The 13,487-nt window shown below is 41.4% G+C and overlaps 1 protein-coding gene across 2 annotated transcripts; it reads left to right on the forward strand.

The window, feature by feature from the left end:
- Window positions 1-2,747: 2,747 nt before the first annotated feature.
- Window positions 2,748-12,374, forward strand: LOC129820231 (ATP-sensitive inward rectifier potassium channel 1-like). Of its 2 annotated transcripts, XM_055877259.1 has the most exons (3): window positions 2,748-9,470; window positions 9,776-9,845; window positions 10,204-12,374. In XM_055877259.1, the coding sequence occupies exons 2-3, from the start codon at window positions 9,823-9,825 to the stop codon at window positions 11,354-11,356; spliced, it is 1,176 nt and encodes a 391-aa protein (XP_055733234.1). In that variant the 5' UTR covers window positions 2,748-9,470; window positions 9,776-9,822; the 3' UTR covers window positions 11,357-12,374. The 2 variants fall into 2 exon arrangements, with proteins under 2 accessions (XP_055733234.1, XP_055733243.1); XM_055877268.1 differs by lacking the exon at window positions 9,776-9,845.
- The last annotated feature ends 1,113 nt before the right edge of the window (window positions 12,375-13,487 follow it).

The following is a 13,487-nucleotide window of genomic DNA, read 5'->3' on the forward strand; positions in this document are numbered from 1 at the left end:
TGACCCTTGTTTTTTTAAATAACACAGACAGGCGAGGAAACTTCAATCTGCTTTTCCTCTGAATTCTTCCCATTGGAAACGAGGCAGAGGCATTCTTGTGACATCCCAACAGTAAGGTTTGAGCTCAGGTAGCCTAGGGGTTAGAGTGTTGGGCCACGAACGGAAAAGTTGCTAGATCGAATCCCCAAGGTAAAAATCTGTTGTTCTGCCCCTGAACAAATCAGTTAGCCCACTGTTCCTAGGCCATCATTGTAAATAAGAATTTGTTCTTAACTGACTTGCCTAGTTAAATAAAGGCACAATTAAAAAAGTGCTGTAGCTTTTGAATGATACAGTTGAAGTTGGAAGTTTACATACACCTTAGCCAAATACATTTAAACTCAGTTTTTCACAATTCCTGACATTTAATCCTTGTAAACAAATCCCTGTCTTAGGTCAGTTAGGATCACCACTTTATTTTAAGAATGTGAAATGTCAGAATAAGAGTAGAGAGAATTATTTATTTCTACCTTTTATTTCTTTCATCACATTCCCAGTGGGTCAGAAGTTTACATACACTCAATTAGTATTTGATGGCATTGCCTTTAAATTGTTTAAATGGGTCAAATGTTTCAGGTACCCTTCCACAAGCTTTCCATAATAAGTTGGGTGAATTTTGGCCAATTCCTTCTAACAGAGCTGGTGTAACTGAGTCAGGTTTGTAGGCCTCCTTGCTCGCACACGCTTTTTCAGTTCTGCCCACAAATTTTCTATAGGATTGAGGTCAGGGCTTTGTGATGGCCACTCCAATACCTTGACTTTGTTGTCTTTAAGCCATTTTGCCACAACTTTGGAAGTATGCTTGGGTCATTGTCCATTTGGAAGACCCATTTGCGACCAAGCTTTAACTTCCTTACTGATGTCTTGAGATGTTGCTTCAATATATCCACATAATTTCCCCACCTCATGATGCCATCTATTTTGTGAAGTGCACCAGTCCCTCCTGCAGCGAAGTACCCCCACAGCATGATGCTGCCACCACTTGCTTCATGGTTGGGATGGTGGCCTTTGGCTTGCAAGTCTCCCCCTTTTTCCTCCCAACATAACGATGGTCATTATGGTCAAACAGTTATAGTTTTGTTTCATCAGACCAGAGGACATTTCTCCAAAAAGTACGATCTTTGTACCCATGTGCTGTTGCAAACCGTAGTCTGGCTTTTTTTGGGCGGTTTTGGAGCAATGGCTTCTTCCTAGCTGAGCGGCCTTTCAAGTTATGTCAATATAGGACTTGTTTTACTGTGGATATAGATACTTTTGTACCTGTTTCCTCCAGCATTTTCACAAGGTCCTTTGATGTTGTTCTGGGATTGATTTGCACTTTTCGCACTAAAGTACGTTAATTTCTAGGAGACAGAACGCGTCTCCTTCCTGAGCGGTATGACAGCTGTGTGGTCCCATGGTGTTTATACTTGCGTACTATTGTTTGTACAGATGAACGTGGTACCTTCAGGCATTTGGAAATTGCTCCCAAGGAAGAACCAGACTTGTGGAGGTCTACAATTTTTTTTCTGAGTTCTTGACTGATTTCTTTTGATTTTCCCATGATGTCAAGCAAAGAGGCATTGATTTAGAATGTAGGCCTTGAAATACATCCACAGGTACATCTTCAAATGACTCAAATTATGTCAAATAGCCTATGAGAAGCTTCTAAAGCCATGACATAATTTTCTGGAATTTCCAAGCTGTTTAAAGACACAGTCAATTTAGGGTATGTAAACTTCTGACCCAATGGAATTGTGATACAGTGAAATAATCTGTCTGTAAACAATTGTTGGAAAATTACTCAATGTAGATGTCCTAACTGACTTGCCAAAACTATAGTTTGTTAACACATAAATTAATGGAGTCGTTGAAAAACGATTTTTAATGACTCCAACCTAAGTGTATGTAAACTTCCAACGGAACTAGGCTGTCACACCCATTTGAAAATCTCCACCTGACCTTCTTCTCAACGGTTCAACCACAAACTCAATACTGTCTAGTCTAGTCTGTGGAAACTATTTTCTCTCACTCACTTTTTTCACTTTAAATGGTATACTCTCAGTGCTTCATTTGTCAATCGGGATATGCACGAACAAAAAGTGAGCGCGAAAGGGGGGTGACCTGGGGAGCTCTGAGGTACCGGAACGCAAGAGATAAAACAAAACACCTTTATAATATTGCATTGCATGCATATCATATCATTTGCGTAGTGGCATTGAGCAGTTGAGTAGAGGCTCTTTTTTGGCCTTTTATAAACGGATTTCATGCAATTCAACATAATTTTACGAATGGAGACTTTGGCATAATCTTTTTTTAATGCGCGTTAACAGCAACTGGGAACTCGTAGCTGCGAAATATCTGACTTTCGACTTAAGTGCATTCAAGGACAAAAAGAAAGGCAGCTCTAGCGGCGCAGAAATATGACAAACTGATTTGTTGTAAAGGTGGCATCATATGACGGTGCTACGTTGAAAGTCACTGAGCCCTTCAGTGCTGCCAATGTTTGTCTCTGGCGAATGCAAGGCTGTGTGCTCGATTTTATACACCTGTCAGCAAAGGGTGTGGCTGAAATAGCCAAATCCACTAATTTGAAGAACAAACTCCCTCACGACGCCAGGTCAGCGGAGTCAATCACCACCTTCCGGAGACACCTGAAATCCCACCTCTTTAAAGAATACCTAGGATAGGATAAAGTAACCCTTCTAACCCCCCCCCCCCCCCCCCCCTTAAAAGAGTTAGATGCACTATTGTAAAGTGGTTGTTCCACTGGATATCATAAGGTGAATGCACAAATTTGTAAGTCGCTCTGGATAAGAGCGTCTGCTAAATGACTTAAATGTAAATGTAAATGTTGAAGGGGTGTCCATATACTTTTGTCCATCAACTGATAACTACCATACTTGTCTCTGTAGTTTTCACAAGCTGTTAGTAAAAAAAGGTAAATTCATCATTTTGTTGTCCTAATTGAGTTACAATTACTTACATTTTTTATTTAGTTGAGTAGGTCTTCAACATCAGCCGATAAATCAGTGGAGCCATTTAGTGTTACCTAACTACATTTTATGAGTAATTTATAATGTTTTAATTATCATGTAATTGTTTATAGTGGCACATTCAGTCCAGCTTTAAATGACGTTCAGTTTATAAAGGCTTCATAAAGCCTGGCACACGCACTAAAGTGAAGTCATTTATAGTCACATTAAACCCAATCTCATTCCCAGACAATTCCGCCCAAATGCGCGGAAGATCTGGTGCACCAACACATCAAACTATTTAGGACTTTGTGGCTGTCCTTAATAAATCAGCAGAATGTTAGTAACCTATGTAATCTCCTGTAATACTTTGTTTGAAGTGAGACACCTTCGGTCACTTATAACACATCCATAAAGACACTATATCGCATGATGCTGTACTTACTTTAAAGTCAGACCCCTTATGAATGACAAAACGCATGCATAAATGCCTTATCATATAAAGTCAGACACCTTTGGTCATTATGATGTAAACACAAATGTATTAACACTTGGAATTATCACTAAGAGCTAACAAGAATAAACATTAAAGACATGTTTAAACCATACATTTCCTTTTGATTTTTACATTTTCACAACAATACAAATACATTAAGTTTCAAAAAGTTCAGCAATGTCATTACATTGAACAGTACACAGGGCTGTGAATAGTGTAACTTTTCTCTGAGCTGGCGGACGAATGTTCTTGCCTCTCTGCCTGCTGGAGGTACTGCATGTTGGTTCCAACCTTAAAAGTAACAACAAAGAAAGTTAGCAGGTCTGTTAGGAAATGCCTTTGTCACACCATCTGGATAGGGGCATTTTTGTGCTGCCCAGAAATACTCTAAAAATGGGGAGATAGGGAAACTCCATTAGATTCATATTATCATATTATTATATTCCTCTTTCATTTACAAATTTTATGATGTGAATGACACTAGGCTGTATATGACACGAGGCTGTATATATATTCATTTTTATTTTGCTGAGCGTGCTAGCTATCTAGCTAGCAATTTCTATGAAGTCCCCAAAATTATTTGAATTAAAGATTGAGTTAGCTATGTAATCTAACGCAACACTTAACTACTACAAACTAATTTAAATTACAATAAATAAAGGTGAACTTACTTGTTTTTTTTCTGTCCAGTGGCACTACAAGTGGGCATTTGATTTGCAAACTGTGACGAGTGTAGGGCATGCACACTGAATTAAAGGGCAACTACACTCAAGAACCAAGAATCAAAGTTTCTTACATTTTTCCCCGACCTCAAAAGTCGTCCTCTGATGTGGTTTAAGCATTGCTGTGAACACAGAAAACCAAATGCTGTTGTTTTTCTGATAAGGTTGAAGTCTGCACCCTCACAGAAATATAATTAGCATAATAAAAACATCCCCATAATAATCTTTCAAGCTGATGTTTTACGTGATTCTGTCCAATTGTGTTTTTTGTTTGTCATTTATTTTTTTAACTTATGTTGTACATAATGTTACTGCTACCGTCTCTTATGACCGAAAATAACTTATTGAAATCAGAACTGCGATTACTCACCACGAACTGGAAGAATCCTTTTTTTACGTTAACGAATCTGACGACGACATTATCAACATACAGCTGGCTGGTTATACACTATATCGGCAGGATAAAACAGCGGCGTCTGGTAAGACAAGGGTGGGGGACTATGTATTTTTGTAAATAACAGCTGGTGCATGATATCTAAGGAAGTCTCGAAGGTTTTGCTTGCCTGAGGTAGATTATCTCATGATAAGCTGTAGACCACACTATCTACCTAGAGAGTTTATCTGTATTTTTTTGTAGCTGATAACATACCACCACAGACTGATGCTGGCCCTAAGATCGCACTAAATGAGCTGTATTCCGCCATAAACAAACAGGAAAACGCTCAACCAGAGGCGGCACTCCTAGTGGCCAGGGACTTTCATGCAGGGAGACTTAAATCGGTCTTACCAAATTTCTATCAGCATGTTAAATGTGCAACCAGAGGGAAAACAAACTCTGGAACACCTTTACTCCACACACAAAGACGCATACAAAGCTCTCCCTCGCCCTTCATTTGGCAAATTTGACCATAATTCTATCCTCCTGATTCCCGCTTACAAGCAAAAATTAAAGCAGGAAGCACCAGTGACGAAGTCAATAAAAAAGTGGTCAGATGAAGCAGCTGTTTTGCTAGCACAGACTGGAATATGTTCCGGGATTCCTACGATGGCATTGAGGAGTACACCACATCAGTCATTGGCTTCATCAATAAGTGTATCGATGACGTTGTCCCCACAGTGACCGTACGTACATACCACAACCAGAAGCTATGGATTACAGGCAACATCCGCATTGAGCTAAAGGCTAGAGCTGCAACTTTCAAGGAGCGGGACTCTAACCCGGAAGCTTATAAGAAATCCTGCTATGTCCTCTGACGAACCAACAAACAGGCAAAGCGTCAATACAGGACTAAGATCGAATCGTACTACACCGTCTCCGATCCTCGTCGGATGTGGCAGGGTTTACAAACCATTACAGGCTACAAAGGGAAGCACAGCCGAGAGCTGCCCAGTGACACGAGCTTACCAGATGAGCTAAACTACATCTATACGCCCTAGTAAGCAAAAATAACACTGAAACATGCATGAGAGCACCAGCTGTTCCGGAAGACTGATCACACTCTCTGCAGCCGATGTGAGTAAGACCTTTAAACGGGTCAACATTCACAAGGCCGCAGGGCCAGACGGATTACCAGGACGTGTACTGCGAGCATGCGCTGACCAAATGGCAAGTGTTTTCACTGACATTTTCAACCTCTCCCTGTCCGAGTCTGTAATACCAACATGTTTTAAGCAGACCACCAAGGTAACCTGCATAAATGACTATGTGCTTTGAAAGGCTGGTCATGGCTTACATCAACACCATTATCCCAGGAACCCTAGACCCACTCCAATTTTCATACTGCCTTAAACTTCTTGCCACTAGGGGGGTGCTATTTCGACATAGCACAAATGTGTACCCAATGTAAACGGCCTCGTACTCAATTCTTGCTCGTACAATATGCATATTATTCTTACTATTGGATAGAAAACACTCTCTAGTTTCTAAAACCGTTAGAATTATGTCTGTGGGTGAACCAGAACTCTTTCTGCAGCGAAATCCATGACAGGAACTGCGAAGGTCTGAATACGAAGCTATGCTCTGAGATCAGTTTTAAGCCCTGTATGTATCGTATGGATCGACATGAACTGCACCCGCCTTCCCCTGGATGTCAGTAACCAATGAGAAGTGGAATGGGGTCTCTACGTCATTCTCAGAGTTTATAAATGGCCAAGGAGCGAGAGGACCTCTCTTTTCGACTTTTGCCGTTACGCAAAGCAGGACCTCAGCATGGCATTTTGGAACGCTCAGTTATCGACCTTAAATATATCCGTCTTTAATTTGATATTGGTGTTAGAAACATCATAACGAAGTTATTTTAAACCGAGTTATATCATTTTATGCGAGTATATTGCTATTTTCGGAATTTCCTTAGAATTACGTTTTGGGGATTTGGGCATGCGTGACCACATAGCTACTGTTAGCGGCTAATTCCGAAGTTGAAGGCCGACGTTTTACAACCAAGCAAGGATTCTTTTGGACAAAGGACCACTTGGCCAAGATTCTGATGGAAGCTCGTCCAAAAGTAAGAGCTATTTATGATGTTATTCCGTATTTATGTGTAAAAATGTAAACAGATTTGACCGCAATTATTTCGGGACTAGTCTGGCTGTAGCGCACACTGTATGTCTTGTAACGTTGATTTTAAAAATCTAACTCAGCGATTGCATTAAGAACTCATTTGTCTTTCAATTGCTGTCCAACCTGTATTTTTTTAGTCAAGTTTATGAATAGCTTTCGATAAGAGTAGGTGCCTTTCCAAGATGGCGCCGGCCAGAATGCATGCCCTGTTGCTACTGATCACATTGTATAACCACGGTGTGTGATGCTAAATATGCACATTTTCGAACCAACTCTATATGAATTGTGTAATATGATGTTACAGGACTATCATCTGAAGAATTCTGAGAAGGTTAGGGAAAAAATTAATAGCGTTTGGTGGTTTATAACGTTATTGCTATTTTTGCCTTGAATCAATGCTGCCGTGTGACTGACTATTGTACTAAGCTAAGATAACGCTATATTGTGTTTTCGCTGCAAAACACTTAGAAAATCTGACATATTGGCTATATTCACATGATCTGTGTCTTTCATCTGCTGTACGCTGTGTATTTTTAAGAAATGTTTTATGATGAGTAATTAGCTAATACACGATGGTCTCTAGTTATTCTAGTCATTTTAGTGATAGTTGTGATGGGGGCTGCAATTGTAAACTATGATTTCTACCTGAAATATGTAAATTTTTCTAACAAACCCTATGCTATACAATAAATATGTTATCAGACTGTCATCTGATGAGGTTTGTTTCTTGGTTAGTGGCTATTTATATCTTTATTTGGTCGAATTTGTGATAGCTACTGATGCAGTAAGAAAATGGTGGAGTAAGAAAATTGTTGTATTTTGCTAACGTGGTTAGCTAATAGATTTACATAGTGTCTTCCCTGTAAAACATTTTAAAAATCAGAGATGATGGCTTGAATCACAAGATCTGTATCTTTCATTTGGTGTCTTGGACTTGTGATTTCATGAACATTTTATTTTATGATATGCCTGTAACTTTAGGCTAGGCTATGCTAGTCAGCTTTTGTGATGGGGGGGATCCCGGATCCGGGTTAGGTAGGCGTTAGAGGTTAACAGATCCACAGATGATGCAATCAAAGAGGACCTAGCACGCCCCCATTCTCATCGACGGGGCTGCAGTGGAGCAGGTTGAGAGCTTCAAGTTCCTGGGGTCCACATCACCAACAAACTAACATGGTCAAAGCATACCAAGACAGTTGTAAAGAGGGCACAACAAAACCTATTCCCCCTCTGGAGATTTGGCATGGGTTCTCAGATCCTCAAAAGGTTCTACAGCTGCATCATCGAGAGCATCCTGACTGGTTGCATCACTGCCTGGTACGGCAACTGCTCGGCCTCCGACCGCAAGGCACTACAGAGTGTAGAGCGTACTGCCCAGTACATCACTGGGGCAAAGCTTCCTGCCATCCAGGACATCTATACCAGGCGGAACATCTAATCAAATGGCTACCCAGACTATTTACATCCCCCCTCCCTCTTTTACACCGCTGCTACTCTGTTATCATCTATGCATAGTCACTTTAATAACTCTACCTACATGTACATATTACCTCGACTAACCGGTGCCCCTGCACATTTACTCTGTATCGGTACCCCCCTGTACATTGTCTCGCTATTGTTATTTTACTGCTGCTCTTTAATTACTTGTTTTTTTCATTGGATGCATCCGCTAAATGTATTTATTTTTTTTATTCATATTTTTTAACTGCATTGATGGTTAGGGGCTCATAAGTAAGCATTTCACTGTAAGGTGAAATATTCAGGAGCATGTGACTAATACAATTTAATAAATCCGTTTTTTTCATTGGATGCATCCGCTTATGTCGCACTTTTGCATCTGTGGTGAAAAGTGACAGAGCTAGAGTGGTGTTTGTCAGACCATGAGACATCCTAGAAATCGGTCTTATTTATTTATTAAAATGATTTGACCAGCCCACCCCAATAAAAGATGATCTGGCCAATCCGACTATGTGTTCCACAGTTGAGAAAAATTGTACTTTCCAAACTCATTCTGCCACTGGAAACTCGCTCCCTGCCACTCCAGCATACTTCATTCTGATGCAAATACTAAGAAGGCTGAAGTTTTGAGGAGGAGGGGTGGTTGGGGGACTAGCGAAAAAAAGGGGAATGCGATTCAAGGATTTCTTTGTGTGGGCCTCAAAGTAAAGCCCTAATGTTCTCAGTGGAGTTGAAAACAACAACAGCATGAGTGCTGCACTGGTGACATGGCCCCTTCTCCAATAGGTGCACCTTCTGTCTACCATAGTTATTGTGTGCCTTCTGGCAAACTGTGCGGCCATGGAATCCAGAATATTACATTTTTGGAGTTGAGCCTTTACTTGTGGTGGTGGTGGATACCATGTACAATGAGCCACCAGGTCAGGGGGAAGGAGCCACAGCCAACCACAACACCCTGACTGGTGATGGAGTGAGTGGCTGTACTGGGGACTCTGGAGGAGTGTGTGGTGGGATGTTGACTTGGATCTAAGAGCTAAAATGGTGACGCACTGTCGTAACATTCCAACTTGCCTCTCTTGTCTGTCTGTATGAGGGCTGTACACCGTGGCATGTGGCTGGGATTAGGACATTTCCCTGTGGATTAAAACCTTTGCAACGCCTACATTGCAACTCACTCTGAGGAGTGTGAGGTCCCAGACTGATCCTGTCTCTGCAGTTTGGCCCATGGTTTCACTTAGCAGGTACGTGAAGTGGATTTTCTGCTGTTCAGATAGACAGACCGACAGTGTGACAGTGATCTATTTCTTAAGTATTGTTATGGGGTTTTCATAAAGTGAGACGTTTTGTGTTTTTCTTTGCTGAATAGGAGAGGAGGGTGAACGTTTTCACTTTTCTAATTTTGAAAAAAGGCAGAAATGGTGTTGCCTCATTGAGGTTTATTAGAGGATGAGTGACCTATGTTAAACAGTTAATTGTGTTGCCATAGTCATGTAGGCCAGCAAGTTTTAAAGTGCAAGGTCATTACTTTTGTCTGGTTTCCCTTCAGTGGAACTGCTGCCAGGGATTAGTTTTGTGGAACAATTAGAACCACAAATGTACCCTCACCACTTTGTAGGGTGAGTAACTGTGAAATCTTAAATGTCACTTTTTTCAATTATTTAATCTCCTGAGACACTCAAAATGTTGTGTTTTTATCTCATATATCTAAGACAAATGTAATATGTGTTGTTAGGAATAGAAATGAGGGAATATCAAAGATACATTTTCAAATCTATTGCTGACGAGGTGTTTTATGAAACAAAAAGGTTAGTTCCCAAAACTTCGACTGAGATAAACAACACTTAGGTTATAATATATTTTTTATATATACATTCATTTTATTGATGTTCATTTTCTATATCCAACTTAAATTAGTGTTTGCTAGTTGACCACGTTTGTGGTTTATCCCGGTCTTATACACTTTTTTTCCCAAAGCTCCAGGATGTTCCAGTTCGTCCAGAGACACATCCACGACCACCTGATGGAGCGCATAATCCACCGGACTCGTCTGGTGACCAAAGATGGCCGCTGCAACATTGAGTTTGGTAACATCGAGTACCACAACCAATTTGCCTACCTGGGGGATTTCTGGACGACGGTTGTGGAGATCCGCTGGCGTTTTGTCCTCCTCCTCTTCGTCGCCTCCTTCACAGGCAGCTGGTTCGTCTTCAGCCTTCTGTGGTACTGGATTGCCAAGAGCAATGGTGATCTGATTGGACAGAACCGCACAGACAGCCACGTCCGTTGTATAGACAATGTCAATGGACTCACCACGGCTTTCCTGTACTCCTTGGAGACCCAGACAACAATTGGTTATGGTGGACGGGCACTCACTGGGCACTGCCCTGCCACCGTGGCCCTCATTGTTGTCCAATCCCTCATTGGCGTCTTTGTCAACTGCTTCATGTGTGGGGTGATCCTGGCCAAGATCTCCCTTCCCAAGAAGAGGGCAAAGACAGTGACCTTCAGTAACACAGCGGTCATCTGCCTGAAGAAGGGCAGCCTGTGCCTGCTTATCCGAGTGGCCAACCTCCGCAAGACCTTGCTCATCGGGAGCCAAATCTACGGCAAGCTGCTTAGGACAACTGTCACGCCGGAAGGCGAGACTATAATTCTCGACCAGGTAGGCATTGACTTTGCAGTGGACGCTGGCAAGGACAACCTGTTTTTTGTCTGCCCGCTGACATTGTACCACATCATCGATAAGGCCAGTCCGTTTTACGACATGTCAGCGGACACGCTCCAGCAGCAGGACTTTGAGCTGGTGGTCTTCCTGGACGGGATGGCCGAGTCCACCAGCTCCGCCTGCCAGGTACGGACCTCCTTCATCCCCCAGGAGGTCCAATGGGGATACAGCTTCCTGCCCATCATCTCCCGCACCAAGACAGGCAAGTACCGTGTGGACTTCTCCAACTTCTCCAGAACCGTGCCGGTGACGACCCCACACTGTGTCCAATGCTTTCAGAGTGATCCAGACCAACGCAACCACAACAATAACCAAAGCAACCACCATAGGAAGCTAGGTATTGACAACCCCGGATTCGAGGTGATTGACATTCAAGACACAATGGATATCACAAAAATGTGAGCCGGAGGACAGAGGGTGAAATTGAAAGTTTCCGCTGTAAACCACAGACTAACAGACAGCAGCCCCCAGGATGTGGGACGTGGCTCGCCGAGAGAGATGTGGATTAAGCACTTGTTTATGAGAGTATTCATGTCCTCTCTATAGTCCGATGTGGATGACAGAAAGCTCACATTGGAGTCAGGGGCTCATAGTGAGTCATAGACAATGAGCAGGTAGCCCCAGTTCTAATTACCAGTGAGCCAAAGAATAATGTACACCTTGGATATGGTGCAAATCTTTACTTTGCTTCATGTGAGCATTGGGTATTACATTTGAGTTAAGACCGAACAACTCAGTATTATTTACGTCTATGCCTTTAAAAGACAAAATATCAGCCTTTATGTGTTGTTTAAAAAAATGACATTCAATGCAAAAGACCGAATAAATCAATGATCCCTGGCTGGAAAAACAACATTTACAGCAGAGCTGAAAAAAGACATTGCTATGTGTTGAGAGGTTCGCTCTTGTCAATGTTGAACTGGTGTTTTCAAGCTCCGGTAGGAGCTAAACTGTTGATAAGAACAGCTCATTACACTCAAAGCACCTTTGTGACATACAAAGAGTAACTATTGTACTAGGTACAGTAACTATTAAAAAGGGCTTTGGTCATGACCTGAAGGAGAGAGTGGGAGAGAGAGTAAAGCACAGGGGGTATTCATGAGAAGCTTATGACCTGAGCCTGTTTTAATGAAATATGTCAGGGATGGAGGAATAACAATAGGGTAGAACTTGCTTCCCTAGAGTCTTTACATAGTCTTTTTCTTAACTGGAATGACAGAGTACATAGTATGTGCCATAACAGATTCATCACGTATGCCTTAATTCCTTTAGAATACTGTGAATAGCTGCTAATTGCACTGACTGGGAATATTAATGTGACTAATCTACATTTTGTAGATGTCTTATTTTGTAATATTGAGTTACTTGTTCTCAGGGAATGCAGCATTCCTGTTTAGAATAAATACATGTTTTTTGACAATGCCTTGAGTATTTTCCTTTCTGCCACCTGGGCCTGTATCCCTCAAAGCATCTCAGAAAAGGTCCTAGGAATCCTGTTAAAACCTGTTTTTTTAAGACAACAAAAAAACACAGCTCAGAGTAGATTTTGAAATGATGTTAAGACACTGCCCAGACAAACTCTGAGCCAGGAGTAAAATCAACTCACGAATGTTTATCTCAGCTGCTAATAGTGATTGTTTGATGTACCACAAAGGAAAGATAGTGATGACGCTCATTGACCGTGGGCGAGTTCGTTTTGCATGGCCCAGGGCCCCGATTGAGTGGAGATTTCACTTAAGGACCAATGGAATGGTCTAAAACAGTGGTTTCTAAAATTTTTGGAACCGTGACACACCGTGATGGGACAGAAAATTCTTCGGCACACCTAAAATAAATGTATTTAGTGGTAATGACCTCCATCTCATCTGATCAATAATGCTAATCATCTATTTTCTGTGAGACACGTAATTTATAGATTAATTAAATAGGGTTTATTTGAAATGTTTTCATAGTTTTGATAGTTCGTTACTTATGATGATTAATTTCTGTGTATCCATTAACAGCGTCCCGGGAGTCTGAGCCAGAAAGTAGAAACATGTAGGTCAGGTAAAATAGGTCTTTAGTTTTGAATGATTGGGCTACAGACACAAAGCCATGCTCCGTTTGTTTCTTTGACAGAGGCTGTGGTATAGGTAAGCCCTACCAGAGACATATATTAAGAAATAAATGACTCTGGCTCAGCCTAATCAGACCTGTCTGTGCTAATGGTTTTCACAGAAAAAGTTAAATGAAACAAATTACTTTGCTCTTGATGCACACCCCTCAAATGATACAAATGTAACAACAGCCTGAGGCACTGGACTTAAAACAAAGACACAAATGTAGCCATGTTCCATTTAAAAGGCAACTGCCCCTTAGAACCAATTTCTCTGGTTTTAAGAGGCCTTTGTGGCGTTGATATGAGTCAGAAACATTCATTCTAGTGTGAAAATGTACTACATAGTGTAAAATGAAGATCATTTTGGTCATAAAGTCAGTCTCATACAAAATTGAGTTTTGTAAGTGAGTTCATCACGACTTACTGGAGGGTTGG

The sequence above is a fragment of the Salvelinus fontinalis genome, chromosome 2 (assembly GCF_029448725.1).
Source record: "Salvelinus fontinalis isolate EN_2023a chromosome 2, ASM2944872v1, whole genome shotgun sequence".
NCBI lineage: Eukaryota > Metazoa > Chordata > Actinopteri > Salmoniformes > Salmonidae > Salvelinus > Salvelinus fontinalis.

Bases quoted from the DNA above. Each gene is read 5' to 3' on its own strand.
- LOC129820231 (XM_055877259.1), top strand. From the start codon at position 9,823: ATGTACCCTCACCACTTTGTAGG. The intron at 9,846-10,203 runs GTGAGTAACTGT...TTTTTCCCAAAG, and splicing joins TACCCTCACCACTTTGTAGG to CTCCAGGATGTTCCAGTTCG.